This window comes from Mirounga leonina, unplaced genomic scaffold, assembly GCF_011800145.1.
Source record: "Mirounga leonina isolate KUSES-001 unplaced genomic scaffold, KU_Mleo_1.0 Mir_448, whole genome shotgun sequence".
In the NCBI taxonomy this organism is placed as follows: Eukaryota; Metazoa; Chordata; class Mammalia; order Carnivora; family Phocidae; genus Mirounga; species Mirounga leonina.
In genome coordinates, this window is record NW_023270758.1 from 2,708,811 (window position 1) to 2,726,663 (window position 17,853).

A 17,853-nucleotide genomic window follows, 5' to 3' on the forward strand; every position below is an offset into this window, starting at 1 on the left:
GTGATGGGAACTTTTAAGATACATTCTTTTAGCAACTTGCAAATATACAATACAATATTAACTATAGTCACAATGCTGTATATTACATCCCCATCACTAATTCATTTTATAGCTGGTAGTTTGTACCTTTTGGTCCCCTTCATCCATTTCACCCATCCCCAATCCCCTGTCTCTGGCAACCACCGATCTGTTCTCTAGGAGTTCAGTTTTTCTTTTTAGATTCCATATATAAGTGAGGTCATATGGTATTTGTTTTTCTCTGTCTGACTTATTTCACTTAGTGTAATGACCTCAAAGTCTATCCATGTTGTTGCAAATGGCAAGATTGCCTTCTTTTTTTATGACTGAATAATACTCCATTGCGTATATGTGTATGTATATGCATATATGCATAAATATATATCACATTTTCTTTATCCATTCATCTGCAGAGATTCTATCCCATAAGAAAATGCATTATGCTAAAGTTTTGAATCTTAGCTCTAACTTGTACAAGTTGTGTGATAGAGTAAGTTATTCAATTTTGTATAACCTTTAGTTTCCTCAAAGTGAGTATAACAACACATAACTTGATGGTTATTGTGAAGATTCAAAATAATATAGGTAGAGCTATTTACATCCAATAAGTAATAGGCCAGTGGTATCTGACGAGTCCCAGATACTCACTTGCTTTACTACAGTTTATGAAGGCAGGAACGTCTGTTGAGGAACACAGAATGTTTGTCTCTTGGTTATCATAATATTTGCTGATGCTCATCCCAAAGTTATGCATGGGTAACACCATCATTGAATTAAGTAGGAGCCTTTCAAAAGCAGATTCTTTGTCTGTGATTAAAAAGATAACATTAGCATGCTTTATACAAAATGAATTGCCCCAAGAAAACAAAATCTCCCCAATCAAATTAAAAGGAGAAAATTACAAAGCCATATTATTATCCTCTTGCCACTAAGTATATATTTGTAGCATAGTTTATGTTGATAATTACAGCACTGGAAAATCCTCGGCAAAGTTGATACCCATATAACCTATCTTCTGTCACCTGATGTGAACAGGAAATGAATACTGATGATTTCTCTTTTTCTTATCTTACATGGATGAATAAAGAAACAAAGTTGTGGTAGGAAATTTAGCGTATGACAAGAGTGGGAAAGAGATAAATATTTTATCAGTTGAAAGGAGATATATCTTCAGAGAGATACATCTTCAGAGAACCAAGCTTAAAGCTCACTGAGGTTTCTCTAATATTAAATTAACGTGTATAATAGTTGAATATATATGAAGGAGTATGAAACATGATTACAGGTTAAGGTTATGAATGGTCATTGTAGGACTTCAAGACTGAGCTCAGATTATTAGTAATAAATATAAAATGATATGCCTGAACAAAAAACATACTTGTAAGACACTTTGACAAAAGAGAGGTGGCCAACCAAGGATGACAGGGAATGAGTGAAGTTCCTAAGATACAAATTTTTTTTTTAAGGACTTTATTTATTTGACAGAGAAAGACACAGTGAGAGAGGGAACACAAGCAGGGGGAGTGGGAGAGGGAGAAGCAGGCTTCCCGCTGAGCAGGGAGCCCAATGCGGGACTCGATCCCAGGACCCTGGGATCATGACCTGAACTGAAGGCAGACACTTAACGACTGAGCCACCCAGGCACCCCTAAGATATAAATTCTCTAAGAGGTAAAGTCATACCAAACCTGCCCCAAAGAGGGTAAAATTGCTGTATATGCAAATAATCTAGTATCCAGAAAGAATTCTGAACATTGATTGGCCAACGGAGTAGATGCCAAAAATAACAAGGAGCTAATGTTATAAAGTATTTAGCCTCTCTCCCCACAGAATACGTAAATATCCTCTTTTCTTTTAAAAGATTATTTATTTATTTATTTGACAGAGAAGGAGAGAGAGAACAAGCAGAGGGAGCAGCAGACGGAGAGGGAGAAATAGGCTCTCTGCTGAGCAGGGAGCCTGATGGGGGGCTTGATTCCAGGACCCTGGGATCATGACCTGAGCCAAAGGCAGATGCTTAACCAACTGAGCCACCCAGGCACCCCCATAAATATCCTCTTACCTCTAAGGAGTAGAGGAAGATCTTTCTACATAAAGAAAAGTAATATGCTAATATAACTGGTTTTGACTCAGTTTTGTCATGTAACAAAAATAAAATTCAATTTATGCAATTAATAAAATTTTTTTTTAAATTTTTTAAGAAGTAATGATTCCTTAGCTGACATACTGTTGAAAGATACCATATGAATGGGGTGTGGAGGAATATAAAAACTGAGAAAAAATGTTTTGTAAATGCATAGATAATCTTTAAAAATACTTATCTTCCAGTTCAGCATGTGTATGGACCAGTATGAGTAGAATACCAATCAACCAACTTGGATACAATCATAAACAGTGTGGCCATCTTGTGTGTAAATGACTGAATACTGACCCTCTCTGTAGGATCTAGAGAAAAGCAGAATTACTATCGGTTGTTTTGGTGTGCCTCCCTTTATATTCTCCATATTTCTGATAACAATTTCCTGATTTTCACATCATCTCTGAATAATGAGTTCAGTTTCTTCTTTTCTAATCTCACATCCTTTATTTTCATCTATTACTACATTGACTAGGACCTTAGGTGTAGTTGATTTTAAAGGGAATGTTTTATATGATTCAGTATTGTGTATGATATTCATAAATGCCCTTTATCAAGTTATGGAAGTTTCTTCCTAGTTATTAAAAAATGCTATAATGGGGGTGTCTGTGTGGCTCAGTTGGTTTAGCATCTGCCTTCGGCTCAGGTCATGATCCCAGGGTCCTGGGATCAAGCCCTGCATGTTGGGCTCCCTGCTCAGCGGAAGTCTGCTTCTTCCTCCCCCCCTCCCCCTGGCTCCTGCTCTCGCTCTCTCTCTCAAATAAATAAAATCTTTTAAAAAATGCTATAATGAATCGTTGTTGGATTTTTTGAATGATTTTTGCATATACCAAGGTTTCCCCCATTAATGTATTAAATGTGGTGAATTACATTAATAGACTTTCTGAGTCTATTATTACTCCAATAAATCTACCCTGCATTACAGGAAAGAATCTGTGTTTCACTGATTTCCTTTTTCAGTATGATTCACATTTTCCTTTCTTTATACGTCTAATAACTCTGATTGCATTCTGGGCATTTTGACTTTTATGTTGTCAAGACTTTGGATTCTTTTATTCTCTTCTGAAGAATTTGCTTTAGCAAGCAGTTAACTTGACTGAAATCAAACTGTTTACCCAGCAGTGGGCAGCAACGGAAAAAATCAGTTCAGTTGTTTTATCCTCAGTTAGGCTGCTTCAATTTCTCCTTTGTACTTGCAAAATTCAGGTGTCAGCCAAAGGTCTGGGAATATTCCATAAAGAAATTTTGGAGTGACCCTTTGTGGTCCCGTCATCTTTCTTTTAATTCGAAGAATGCTATAGTTATCTCAAATGATGTACTCTGACTCTTAACCTGAGATTGCAGGTTTCTATCAGAGTTTTAGCTATCCTATACCTCCAAACTATGCCCTGTCCTTGGGAAAAAAGCAACAGAAATGAAAAACTCACACAGTGCTTTTTCATTTCAAGTGTGAACTCCCTTCCAGTTTCTGCCTACTTTCAGTCATTGTAAAGTACCTTCAAATTTTAAAAAATTTGTCCATAGTTTATAGTTGTTATGTGTGGGAGGACTGGTCTGATATAAGTTCCTCCAGTTTTACAAGTAGAAGAATATCCATAAAGTTTTGTAGTCTTGGATAGCATAAATGTTGCATATCATCATTACATTTACTCCTTGGTATGTGAGTTTCATTTTCTAAATAAAACCTATTTTTTAATATCAGTTGTATTCACTAACCTTGCAAAATTCACTCATTAATTCTCACAGGTTATCTATAATTATTTTATTTTACTTTATTTATTTTTTAGAAAGAGAGAGAGTGAGATCAGGGAAGAGGGGCAGAGAGAGAGGGAGGGAGAGAGAGAATCTTCAGCGGGATCCACACTCAGCGTGGAGCCCAACATGGGGCTCGATCTCATGACCCTGAGATCATGACCTGAGCCAAAATCAAGAGTCAGATGTGCAACCAAATGAGCCATCCAGGCGCCCCATATCTGTAATTATTTTAGATTTTCTGTGTACACAGGGTCATCTGCAAATAATGATAGCTCTACTTCTTTTTCCAATACTTACACCTTTATTATTTTCTTGCCTATTGTGTGGCTAAAACCTTCAGCACAATGTGGAATATAAAAATAGCATCCTTGATTCATCCCCAAATTCAAATGGAAATCTTTAGAGAATCTTATATTTAAAAAAAAAACTTATAGTGAATAGAACAGACTATTTCTTAACTTTTTGTATGAGACCAGCATAATGTTGATACCAAAATCTAAGAATATTATAACAAAGAAAATTACTGGCCAACCTGTCTCATGGATTAATAGAAAACTCCCTTATAAACTATTAACAAACTGGATCTAGAAATTATAGTAAGGGATAATACAACCAAGTTTTGTTATTACAGGAATATAGAATTGGTTTAACATAAAAACAATTAGTGAATATCACCACATTAAAATAAAGCAGAAAAACTGTATGATCATCTCATTAATGAAAAAGAAAAAAGATATTTGTTAAAATTCAACACCTGTGCCTTATTAAAAAAAACAAATTAGAAATGAAGGATATATCTGAGTCAGATATATGTATCTACAAAAAAAAATCACTGGCATATAGCTGTTCAGGTATCTTTTTATTGTGGTGAAATATATATAACATTTATCATTATAACTCCTGGTAAGTGTACAATTCAGTGACAATATAGTCACAAAATTGTGTAATTATCACCACTATCTATACTCAAAATTTCTTCATTCTCCTCAACAAAACCGTGCCCACTAAACTCTCCCTGTTTTCCTGCCAGCAGACCCTGGCAATCTCTGGTCTACTTCTGTCTATATGGATTTGCCAACTGTAAGTACCTCATATAAGTGTAAATACACAATATTTGTCCTCCTGTGTCTGGTTTATTTCACTTAGCATAATGTTTTCAAGTTCCATTCATGATATGGCATATATAAAAACTGTATTCCTTTTTGTGGCTGAATAATACTCCATTGTATATACATACCACATTTTGTTTATTCATTCATCTATTCATGGACAATTAGATTGTTTACATCGTTTAGTTATTGTGAATAATGCTATGAACATTGGTGTACAAATATCTTTTCAAGTCCTTGATTTAAATTTTCTTGGAGAAAATTTAAGAGAGGAGTTGCTGGGTCATATGGTAGTTCCATGTTTGACATTTTAAAAAAACCACCAAATTCTTTTCCACAGTAGTGTCACCATTTTACAATCCCACTAGCAATGCACAAGGTTTCTAATTTCTCCACATCCTTGGCAAAACATGTTATTTTCTGTTGTTTTTCTTTAAGTCACCATCATAATGGATGTGAAGTGGTATCTCATTGCTTTGATTTGCATTTTCCTAATGACTACTAATGTTGAGCATCTCTTCATGTGTTTGTTGACCATTTGTCTATCTTTTTTAGAGGAATGTTTGTTAAAGTTATTTTCTTATCTTTTTGTTGTTATGAGTCCATGTATTTTCTAGATATTAGAGCTTTATTAGGTTTATGATTTTCAAATATCTTCTCCTTTATGTAGGGTTCTTTTCACTTTCTTGATAATGTCCTTTGATAAACAAAAGTTTTTAATATCATAAACTGTATAGCTTATAAGCAAAAAAAAAAATTATTTCTCTCAGTTCTGCAACTTGGAACGTCCAAGAGCAAGGTGACAGCAAATTCAGAATGTCTGATGAGAATGCACTCTGTGGTTCATAGATGGCACCTCATTCATCACTGTCTCCTCATGTGACAGAAGAAATGCGAGCTCTCTGGGGTGTCCCAAAAGTTTTAATTTTGATGATATCCAATATATATACATCTTTTACTGTACTTACAGTGTTTTATCTAAGAATCCATTGCCTAATCCAAGGTCATAAAGATTTACCCCTGTTTTCCTCCAAGAGTTTTATGATTTCAGCTCATCACAACACATGCCCTCCTTAATACCCATCACTGGGCTAGCCCATCCCCCCACCTCCCTCCCCTCTAAAACCCTCAGTTTGTTTCTCAGAGTCCATAGTCACTCATGATTCATCTCCCCCTCCGATCCCCCCCCTTCATGTTTCCCTTCCTTCTCCTAATGTCCTACATGCTATTCCTTATGTTCCATAAATAAGTGAAACCATATGATAATTAACTTTCTCTGCTTGACTTATTTCACTTAGCATAATCTCCTCCAGTCCCATCCATGTTGATGCAAAAGTTCTGATAGCTAAGTAATATTCCACTGTATATATGGACCACATCTTCTTTATCCATTCGTCTATTGAAGGGCATCTTTGTTCTTTCCATAGTTTGGCTATTGTGAACATTGCTGCTATGAACATTGGGGTCCATATGGCCCTTCTTTTCACTACATCTGTGTCTTTGGGGTAAATACCCAGGAGTGCAATTGCTGGGTCATAGGCTAGCTCTAGTTTTAATTTTCTGAGGCACCACCACTCTGTTTTCCAAAGTGGCTGTACCAACTTGCATTCCCACCAACAGCGTAAGAGGGTTCCCCTTTCTCCATAACCTCTCCAACATTTGTTGTTTCTTTCCCTGTCCATTTTTGCCATTCTAACTGGTGTAAAGTGGTATCTCAATGTGGTTTTGATTTGAATTTCCCTGATGGCTAATGATGATGAACATTTTTTCATGTGTCTGTTAGCCATTTGTATGTCTTCTTCAGAGAAGTGTCTATCCATGTCTTCTGCCCATTTTTTGACTGGCTTATTTGTTTTTTGGGTGTTGAGTTTGAGAAGTTCTTTCTAGATTTTGGATACCAGCCCTTTATCTGTAGTGTCATTTGCAAATATCTTCTCCCATTCTGTGGGTTGCCTCTTTGTTTTGTTGACTGTTTCCTTTGCTGTGCAGAAGCTTTTTATCTTGATGAAGTCCTAAAAGTTCATTTTTGCTTTTGTTTCACTAGCTTTTGGAGATGTATCTTGAAAGAAGTTGCTGTGGCCGATGTCAAAGAGTTTACTGCCTATGTTCTCCTCTAAGATTTTGATGGATTCCTGTCTCACATTGAGGTCCTTCATCCATTTTGAGTTTATCTTTGTGTATGGTGTTAGAGAATGGTTAAGTTTCATTCTTCTGCATGTGGCTGTCCAATTTTCCCAGCACCATTTATTGAAGAGACTGTCTTTTTTCCATTGCAGTATCCCATAGGTTTTGGACCGATGTGTTTTCATTCTCATTGGTTTCCATGAATTAAGTTCTTCTTTGCCTTCTTGGTTGACCCAAACATTCTTGAGCAGAGTGGTCTTTAGCTTCCAAGTGTTTGAATTTCTGCCAAATTTTTTCTTGTGATTGAGTTCCAGTTTTAAAGCATTGTGGTCTGAGAATATGAGGGGAGTAATTTCAATCTTTTTGTATCAGTTGAGACCTGATTTGTGACCCAGTATGTGGTCTATTCTGGAGAAAGTTCCATGTGCACTCTAGAAGAATGAGTATTCTGTTGTTTTAGGGTGGAATATTCTTTATATACCTATGAGGTCCATATGGTACAGTGTGTCATTCAAAGCTCTTGTTTCTTTGTTGATTGTCTGCTTAGATGATCTGTCTATTGCTGAGAGTGGAGTATTGGGGTCTCCTACAATTACCATATTGTTATCAATATGACTCTTTATTTTGGTTAACAGTTGGCTTATGTAGATGGCTACTCCCATGTTGGGGGCATAGATATTTACAATTGTTAGATCTTCTTGTTGGATAGATCCTTTAAGAATGATTTAGTGTCCTTCTGTGTCTCTAACTACAGTCTTTAGCTTAAAATCTAATTTGTCTAAGAATTGCTACCCCAGCTTTCTTTTGAGGTCTGCTGGCATGGAAGATGGATCTCCATCCCTTCACTTTCAGTCTGGATGTATCTTTAGGTTCAAAATGAGTCTCTTGTAGACAGCATATGGATGGGTCCTGTCTTTTTATCCAATCTGCAACCCTGTGCTGTTTTATGGGAGCATTTAGGCCATTCACATTGAGAGTCATTATTGAAAGGTATGAATTTATTGTCATCATGTTGCCTGTGAAGACCTGGTTTCTATAGATTGTCTCTGTAAATTTCTGTTCTATATCACTCTTGGGGTTGTTCTCCTTTTATAGAACCCCCCCCTTAATATTTCTTGCAGGGCTGGCTTAGTGGTCACATATTCTTTCAGTTTCTGCTGGTCTTGGAAGCTCTGCATCTCTCCATCCATTCTAAATGACAGCCTTGCCAGATAAAGTATTCTTGGTGGCATGTTCTTCTCATTTAGTACCCTGAATATGCCTTGCCAGGTCTTTCTGGCTTGCCAGCTCTCTGGAGACAGGTCTGACATTATTCTGATGTTCCTCCCTCTGTATGTAAGGAATCTCTTCCCCCTAACTGCTCTTAAGATGGTTTCCTTGGTTCTAAGATTTGCGAGTTTTACTATTACATGTCGGGGTGTTGGCCTGTTTTCCTTGATCTTGGGAGAGGTCCTCTCTGCCTCTAGGACACGACTGTTTGTTTCAGTCCCCAGATTAGGGAAGTTCTCATCTACAATTTGCTCAAATATATCTTCTAGACTTCTCTCTCCCTCCACCCCCTCAGGGATCCCAATAATTCTGACACTGGAATGTTTCATGGTGTCACTTATTTCTCTGATTCTATTTTCATGATTTTGACTCGTTTTTCCCTGGCCTCCTCTTTTTCCTTTTTTCCTATTAATTGGTCTTCTAGATCACTAATTCTTCCTTCTGCCTCAGTTACCCTAGCTGTTAGATTATCTAGATTAGATTGGATCTCATTGATAGCATTTTTAAGTTCTGCCAGTTCTGCTTTCATTTCTGCCCTTAGAGGCTCTATGTTGCCATTAATCGATTTCTCCATTCTAGCTATTGTCTTCACAGTTGCTACCCTGAATTCCATCTCCGATGTCTTGGTTATATCTGTACCCATTTGTAAATCTGTGGCAGAAGTCACAGTCTCTGAGTCTTTTCTATTTTGGGGGTTCCTCCTCGTAGCCATTCTGTTGAGGAGTGGTTGAGGGGATGTACAGAGTCCAAATTATTGACCAGAACCCAAGCAAGATGCACCTGTTTTATAGGGACCTTAGGGTTGCTGGCCTCTTGTTCTCCTGGCCTGTCTTCTGGGGGAGAGGCCTGCCATGCTGTTACTCAGGCAACCCTGTTTGGGCAGAGTTGCCCTGCCCCCTGTGGTGGGGGATGGGCTTGGTGAAAACTGGTTTTTGGGGGCTTTTGTTCTCTGGTGGCTTTCCCTGGTGGCTTTCCATGTCTCTTCCGAGAGTCAGAGCAGAAGAGATCATTTCCAACCCTCTGCCTCAGAGCAGAGAGATCGCAGTCTGTTTTTCAGTGAGCTCTCCAGGCCACACTATTTCCATTTCTGTCTGTGCTGCTATAAACTGCAGTGTCCTGGGTTGTGTGCCCCTCAGCAGGGCTCCCAGTCCTCATCTCCAGATTGGGACACGGGGGCATGTCTCTGCCCTTTGTGCTTCTAAAATTGCATGCCATCCCCGGTTCACAGGCATGGTGCTGCCACTCCAGGTTTCAGTCCGTGGGGCTGCCCTACAGTCCTTTCCTATCACTACCGGTCTGCGAGTCTGTGCCTGCTCTCCAGCACGGGAGGCTTTCACACACCAGCGGTGTAGGATCCCCTCTGCTCAGCTCCCTCCCCCTTCCATTTATCTTCTGATATTGCCCTTGGAATCATGGCTCCCACTTCATACCTTGAAACCAACGGCTTGCGATATTCTGTTTGTAGAGATCCAGATATATCTTCTTACATCCATACCTTGAAACCAATAGCCTGCGATATTCTGTTTGTAGAGATCCAGATATATCTTTTTATATCTCAGGCTGCTTTCGTGGATGTTCACAGTGGTCTGGTAGATATCCAGCTCAATTCCAGGGACCAGTTGGAATAGGGTCCCCTACTCCTCCGCCATCTTTTCCTGAACCACCTTCCAACTCTGAAATCAGCTCTCCTCCTTCCCCATGGTCTGCTGTTCTTGGGTCTTTTATTATTATTGTTGTTGAAGGCTATAGTAATCTATGTGTCTAATTACTTTACCAAACACTTTTGCAGAGACTTTATTCCTTCTCCTGAGTGGTCCCTGAAGTCTGTGTTCCTTAGCCTGTTCGATAGAGATTTCTTTGAATGTCTGGACCTGAAACAAAGCAAAACTCTGCTAATCTTTGAAGACTTTCTCTGTGCTGGAGCACTCTTCCAACAGGCAAACTTGCCCTGAGACTAGGGATCAACCCAAAGCAGCTTGCCCATGGTACATGTGTGGCTATCTAAAATTCACCCATATTCATGGGTGCTTTCAAATGCCCTAATTTAAAATAAACCCTCTCTCTGGCCTTCTGTCCCTGGCCTTAGGCAGTCTTTTTTATGCCTAAACTGTAATTTTTTCCTTCAGGCATCTGAGATTTCTTTACCCACCTTACAACATTTTCTAGTAAAACCCATTGATTTTCATGCCTGGTGAGTTCTGAGTTAGGTAAACAGAGATGAGTAGTCTGACATCATTTCTTCAGGCAATTCTCAAACTATGGAGATTAGAACAGATTTTTACACAGTTTGTGAAGAAGGACTGCTCTGCACCCTCTGGAATTAGGGAAGGTACCACACTGGGAGCAAGGATTGTGTCTTCAAGACTGCTGTCAAGAGATGGTCTGGCAAGTGCATGTAAAAATGTCATTTTTTCCTACTGTCTTTAATTTTTTTTTTTTTTTGCTTGATTCAGGACTTATTTGGTTGTTGCAAACCTTTGACCATTTTCCAGAGTTCTGATGGTGTTGGTTCTGACAATTTCTGATTTTTTCTTTTTTAATGCTTCTGTGGAAGGATGGTTGCTTGGAGCTGCCTACTCAGCCATTTCACTGAGGTCACTCTCTACAGGCCTACCTAGTTTTATTGTGTTTCATTTTATTGCACTTTCCAGATAGTGCAGTTTTTATATATTAAAGGTTTGTGTCAACCCTGAGTCAAGCAAGTCTATCAGTGCCAATTTTTCTAGTAGCATTTGCTCACTTCATATCTGTGTCTCATTTTGGTAATTCTTGCAATATTCCAAACTTTTCTATTATTATTATAATTGTTATGGTGATCCGTGATCACTGATTATGACTTGCCAAAAGTTCAGATGATGGTTAACATTTTTTGTCAATCAAGTATTTTAAAATTAAGGTATATATGTTGTTTTTTTAGACATAACACTATTGAGCACTTAGTAGAATACAATGTAAACATAAATTTCATATGTATGGGAAGCCAAAAAATTCATATGACTCCCTTTATTGCAATATTCTCTTAATTGTAGTAGCCTGGAACCGAACACGCATTATCTCCAAGGTATGCTTGTATATTGCTTTTCTTTTCTTTTTTTTTTTACTATTAAAGCCCCTCCATGTTTTAGCATATTAACATTTTATTTTAATTGAAATTGTATATATTTAAGGTGTACAACAAGATGATTTGATATACATATACATAGTGAAATAATTACTACAGTCAAGCTAATTAGCATATCTTCTCACATAGTTCTTTTTTGTGTGATGAGAGCATCTAGAATCTACTCTTAGCAAATTTCCAGTATTCAATACAGAATTACTAACTATAGACATCAGGTTGCGCAATAGACCTCCAGATTTATTCATTCTTTAAGGAGAGCTATACACATAATTTAAAGATACCAAAACTGCAAAATAATCTTGTTATTATAAATTCAATAATCTGTTGTTCAACTGCAACTCTGTACCCTTTGACCAACACTTTCCCATTTTCTCCACCTCTCCCTCAGTGTAACCACTGTTCTACTCTCTGATTCTATGTATTTGACTTTTAAAAATTACACATGTAAGTGAGATCATGTATCTTATTTATTTAATTTCCACAAGTTTGTGAGACAGGTAGTATTACTCTTATGTTATAGATGAAGATATTCTAATCAGGAGATGAGGAGCCATGTCCAGGATTTAAACTGAGGAGTGGCTTAGCTAAGGTAAGTCTTCTGTCTGCAGGTCTAACCCTAATGTAAACAAGGATTTTGAAAAGCAACACTGAACCTAACAGAAAGATTTTAGCAAAATATTCCCAGTGCTACTCTATACCTATAAAATTGTTTCTGCAGAGTTGTAAAGAAAAATAAATAAATAAATACAGCCCCTAGGAAATCCTTCCATAAGACCACCTAGATTCCCAGTTGGCTCATCTATTCCAATGTGATATTTATGAAAAGCTCTGTTAAGTTCTATGGGGGAAATGTTCTGATTTTTCTGAAAGACCATCTCTTAATCTCCTTTCATGTTAAACAAATATATAATAAGGCTCTGAACATCAGGATATTGAATTTATAATGACTAATGATTATTTTGCAATTTTGGTGCCTTTAAATTATGTTCATAGCTCTCCTTAAAGAATATTATTTAGCAGCCCCTTGTCTATGGAAAAAAAAAACCCAAACCACTACTAAGTAACAGCATTACTCTTCCAATAAAAGTGAACATAGATTACCCCAAACCAACCATCTTAGAATTACTTCTTGGAGAACACTAAATTCCTACAAGAGGTCAGACTTAGTATCTATTTCATAACTGTTTTATGTGACATGCTGTGACATGTAGACATGCTGAGTTAACAGCTCTGACATTTCAATCAATATCATATCTTTTAAGGGACTTTGGAACGTAGGACTGCCTTGAATGAGACATGGACATTTCCTGTACTTCAGATCAGAGTGATGGTATCCTGAAGGATAATTCCATTGTAAAAGACTGAAATATTGGGATTGACTTTTTACTATGATAGAAATAAATAAGAAATCAATCACAAAAAACTCTAGGAAGTCATCAAATATTTGAAAAACAATGCATGAGTCAAAGTAGAAGTTACAAGAGAAATTTCATATAGTTCTAACTGAACCTGACAATGAAAATAAAATACATCAAAATTTGTAAGATGCAACTACAACAGTTCGTATTAGAAACTTAATAGCTTAAGGGGAGGTGTGTAGGGGATGGGCTAAATGGGTGATGGGTATTAAGGAGGGCACGTGTGATGACCACTGGTTGTTGTATGTAAGTGAAGAATCACTAAATTCTACTCCTGAAACCAATGTTACACTATATGTTAACTAACTAGAATTTAAATAAAAACTTGAAACAACAAAAAAGAAACTTTATAGCTTAAATGTTTATATGTTCCAAAGAAGGCTTAAAATCGGTTGTACGAAAACAATGAATCATGGATCACTGCATCAAAAACTGGTGATGTATTGTATGGTGACTAACATAACATAATAAAATTTTTTAAAAATCATAAAATATTTAACAACAAATAAGTACATAAATTAAATCGAAAGTAAATAGAAAAAAAATATAAGAACAAAAATTCATACAATAGGACACAAAAAATAAACATTAATAAAACCAAAAGGTAGCTCTTTGAAAGGATTAAAATATTGGTTAAAAATCCTGACAGGGGTGCCTGGGTGGCTCAGTTGGTTAAGCAACTGCCTTCGGCTCAGGTCATGATCCTGGGATCCTGGGATCGAGTCCCGCATCGGGCTCCCTGCTCTGCGGGGAGCCTGCTTCTCCCTCTCCCACTCCCCCTGCTTGTGTTCCCTCTCTCGCTGTGTCTCTCTCTGTCAAATAAATAAATAAAATCTTTAAAAAAAAAAATCCTGACAAAGATTGATGAGAGGGAAAGGTTGGGAGAGAGTGAGTGAATACAGCAATACCAGCAATGGATAAGCAGATATGAATACTTATCTATAGACCTGAAAGGATCACAAGGGAATGTTATGAACAACTCAATGCCAATAATTTTAGAAACAGAAGAAATGCAAACGTTCTTCAAAAACTTATAAAAATTTCACAAAAAGGTATGAGAAAACTTACTAGCCCTATATCATAGAGAAATTAAATTTATGGTTAACAACAAAACTTCACACGTACACATCATACACACACAGACACACACACACACACACCTCTCCAAGCCCTAGGCATTTCACTGGTGAGTCCTACTTAATATTTTAAAAAGAAAAAATATCCATTTTACAAAAAATTCTGACTTTAGGCCTACAATTTCAAGTAACTGAATTTCTGCCAGCAATCCAAATCAGCAAGGAAACAAATTCTCCCCTAAGACCTCCAAGAGGTTTTGATTTGAATTTCCCTGATGCCTAGTGATGATGAACATTTTTTTCATATGTCTGTTAGCCATTTGTATGTTTTCTTTGGAGAAGTGTCTGTTCATGTCTTCTGCCCATTTTTTGACTGGATTATTTGTTCTTTGGGTGTTGAGTTTGAGAAGTTCTTTCTAGATCTTGGATACCAGCCCTTTATCTATAGTGTCATTTGCAAACATCTTCTCCCATTCCGTGGGTTGCCTCTTAGTTTTGTTGACTGTTTCTTTTCCTGTGCAGAAGCCTTTTATCTTGATGAAGTCCCAAAAGTTCATTCTTGTTTTTGTTTCCCTTGCTTTTGGAGACCTGTCTTAAAGAAGTTGCTGTGGCCAATGTCAAAGAGTTTTCCTCTAGGATTTTTTTAAAATTTTATTTTATTATGTTATGTTAATCACCATACATTACATCATTAGTTTTTGATGTAGTGTTCCATGATTCATTGTTTGCGTATAACACCCAGGGCTCCATTCAATATGTGCCCTCTTTAATACCCATCACCAGGCTAGCCATCCCCCACCCCCCTCCCCTCTAGAACTCTAGGATTTTGATGGACTCCTGTCTCACATTGAGGTCTTTCATCCATTTTGAGTTTATTTTTGTGTGTGGTGTAAGAGAATGGTCCAGTTTCATTGTTCTGTATAGATACCACCTTACACCCCTTAGAATGACAAAAATTAACAAGGCAGAAAACAACAAATGTTAGCGAGGATGTGGAGGAAGGGGAACCCTCTTACACTGTTGGTGGGAAGGCAAGCTGGTACAGTCACTTTGGAAAACAGTATGGAGGTTCCTCAAAAAATTAAAAATAGAGCTACCCAGCAATTGCACTACTAGGTATTTACCCTGAAGATACAGATGTAGTGAAAAGAAGGGGCACATGCACCCCAATGTCCATAGCAGCAATGTCCACAATAGCCAAACTGTGGAAGGAGCCGAGAGCACCATCAACAGATGAATGGATAAAGAAGACGTGGTTCATATATGCAATGGAATATTACTCAACCATCAGAAAGGATGAAAACCCACCATTTGCACTGACATGGATGGAACTGGAGGGGATTATGCCAAGTGAAATAAGCAGAGAAAGACAATTATCACATGGTTTCACTAATATGTGGAACATAAAGGATAGCACAGAAGACCGGAGGGAAAACTGAAGGTGGGGGGGGGGGGTAAATCAGAGAGGGAGACAAATCATGAGAAACTATGGACTCCGGGGAAACAAACTGAGGGTTTCAGAGGGGAGGGGGATGGGGAGATGAATTAGCAGGGTGATGGGTATTAAGGAGAGTACATGTTGTGATTGAGCACCGGGTGTTATACGCAACTAATGAATCATTGAACACTACATCAAAAACTAATGATGTACTATATGGTGGCTAACTGAACATAATAAAAAAAATTTAAAGTAAAAATAAAAAGACCTCCGAGAGGGATGCAGCCTTGCAGCCAGCTTGATTTTAGCGCAATAAGCCCTGTGATAGACTTCTGATCTACAGAGTTGTAGGATGATACATTTGTATAATTTACTAAGTTTGCAGCGATTGCTACCACAGCAATAGAAAACTAACACAGACTAATTAACAGCAATGGGACTAACTCAGTAAATGAGCACCGCAGTATAAATCCTTCTACATGTTTCTTAGTCTGTTATTCAGAGATCAATTCTTCTTCATGTGGCTTAATATTGCTCATTGAAGAGTTGTGCAAGGAGTATTAAAATAGATTTCCAACTAACTCAGGGAATTCTTTTGTGGGAGGGCAAGGCCTAAGGTCAGTAAATGGATTAGAAGCCTATTGCTCTCAGTCTCTGCAAGACCCAGTATGGCTAAATTACTTAAAGAATATCTAATTAATGTTTACAGAGTAATTTAATAAAGGAGTGGCAGCATCTGTGTTCTAAGAAGCTTCTCTTTGCCATCATTGCCAGTCCAATCAATCTCTCCATAATCTCAAAGTCAAAGGAGGAAAATGAAAGAATAAATATTGTACAGAGCCTGGGCTAATGGCCTGAAGGACTGGGTTAGTGAAAATGTAATTTGTCTTGCATTGTACATAATAGCTATAATATTTGTGACACTTAATAAAAGGTTATTAACTTAAAAGTAGTGTAAATTTTCCCAGAAATCCAGAACAAAATAACTTTGTATTGTTCGTATTTTCAAGACCATATTTCTTTATTTACAGGGGAAATGGTGTGATGTCCTTACCTGATGTTGTGGTTATTATTATATCCATTACTATGCTGAAAACTCCTGCACAGTAGTTTAACATAACGAGCTTGATGTAGGCACTGGTATGACTAGAAAAAAGGAAACTTATCAGGTACGTGAAGGGAATGATAGACCAGCCAAACAGCATGAAGATGACCAGTGTGTCCAGAAAGCGGTAATTCTTGGTCAGTGCATCCAATCCAGATAATAGGAACACCACCTGAGATAGAGAGTACACAAGTCAATTCAAAGTGGAGAAAACTATGCAATACCTAAGAATTCAGTCTAATAACTTAGAAAATCTGTTAGAACACATAAGTATTTATTTATTTATTTTAAATATTTTAGTTATTTGACAGAGAGAGAGAGATAGTGAGAGCAGGAACACAAGCAGGGGGAGTGGGAGAGGGAGAAGCAGGCTTCCCGCCGAGCAGGGAGCCTGATGCGGGGCTCGATCCAAGGACCCTGGGATCATGACCTGAGCCGAAGGCAGACACTTAACCACTGAGCCACCCAGGCGCCCCCACATAAGTATTTATTAATCAAATAATTTTGTCTGTGAGCATGGCTATGAGGTTCTTCCACTTCTCCCTTAAGTGAGCACATCCCCTCTATTTGCCTACTTGTTTTCATCTACTTGAAAAAGTTTCATTTTGTTCTCCTTGAACAAGATCAAAGTATATTTTTTCTTCTCCTTCTTCCAACCCCAAATAAGCCAAATTCTCAATATTTCCAGAAATGAGATCACCTAGTAAAAAAAAAATTTTTTTTTTTTTTAAGATTTACATTCTGGCAGCTGTAAACTGTAATGCTAAGGACCTATCCTTCATGGCTCTCCATTTTTAGATTCTGCCTATTGACTCTACTCTATTTTCCTACTCCTCCTTTCCCTACGTCAGCCACTCAGTTGAGAAGCACACAGGGAAACTCAAAGTTAGAGGGGATCTAAGTAAGGGAACTGAGAACCTATAGAGTTGTTACAGAAAATAAATTTCCAGAAATTGACATCTTATAAGTTGTTAAAACTGTGGTTTCTCCACAAATATTCCAGAACTATTTATTTTGAGCTATTAAATGATTATATAGCAAGATCCTTGAGAAGTGGATGGTAGGGATAAGCTGAAAATAGCTACTAGTGATTGAAAGCAGGTTCTCAGTGGTAGTAGACAAAGCAACAAAAAAATAAACATAGCATAGATGAAAATATTTGGGTATTATGGGCATGGCTACTTTGCTTCTGTCATCACAGACTTTCAGTCTCAAGAGAAATGCAGTGCATGTAAATACTTAGATAGAATTTGGGGTGACCTAGGTATTTTTTTGTTGAAAGAG

The 17,853-nt window shown here is 37.5% G+C and overlaps 1 protein-coding gene across 1 annotated transcript in view; it reads right to left on the reverse strand.

The window, feature by feature from the left end:
- Positions 1–17,853, reverse strand: part of LOC117999114 (ATP-binding cassette sub-family A member 3-like) — a 165,195-nt gene that overhangs the window by 30,660 nt on the left and 116,682 nt on the right. The window contains exons 21-22 of the mRNA XM_034988028.1: positions 16,519–16,741; positions 676–825 (exon numbers count right to left, since the gene is read on the reverse strand). Coding sequence (XP_034843919.1) covers positions 676–825; positions 16,519–16,741 — 373 coding nt within the window. The remainder of the gene's footprint in view (positions 1–675; positions 826–16,518; positions 16,742–17,853) is intronic.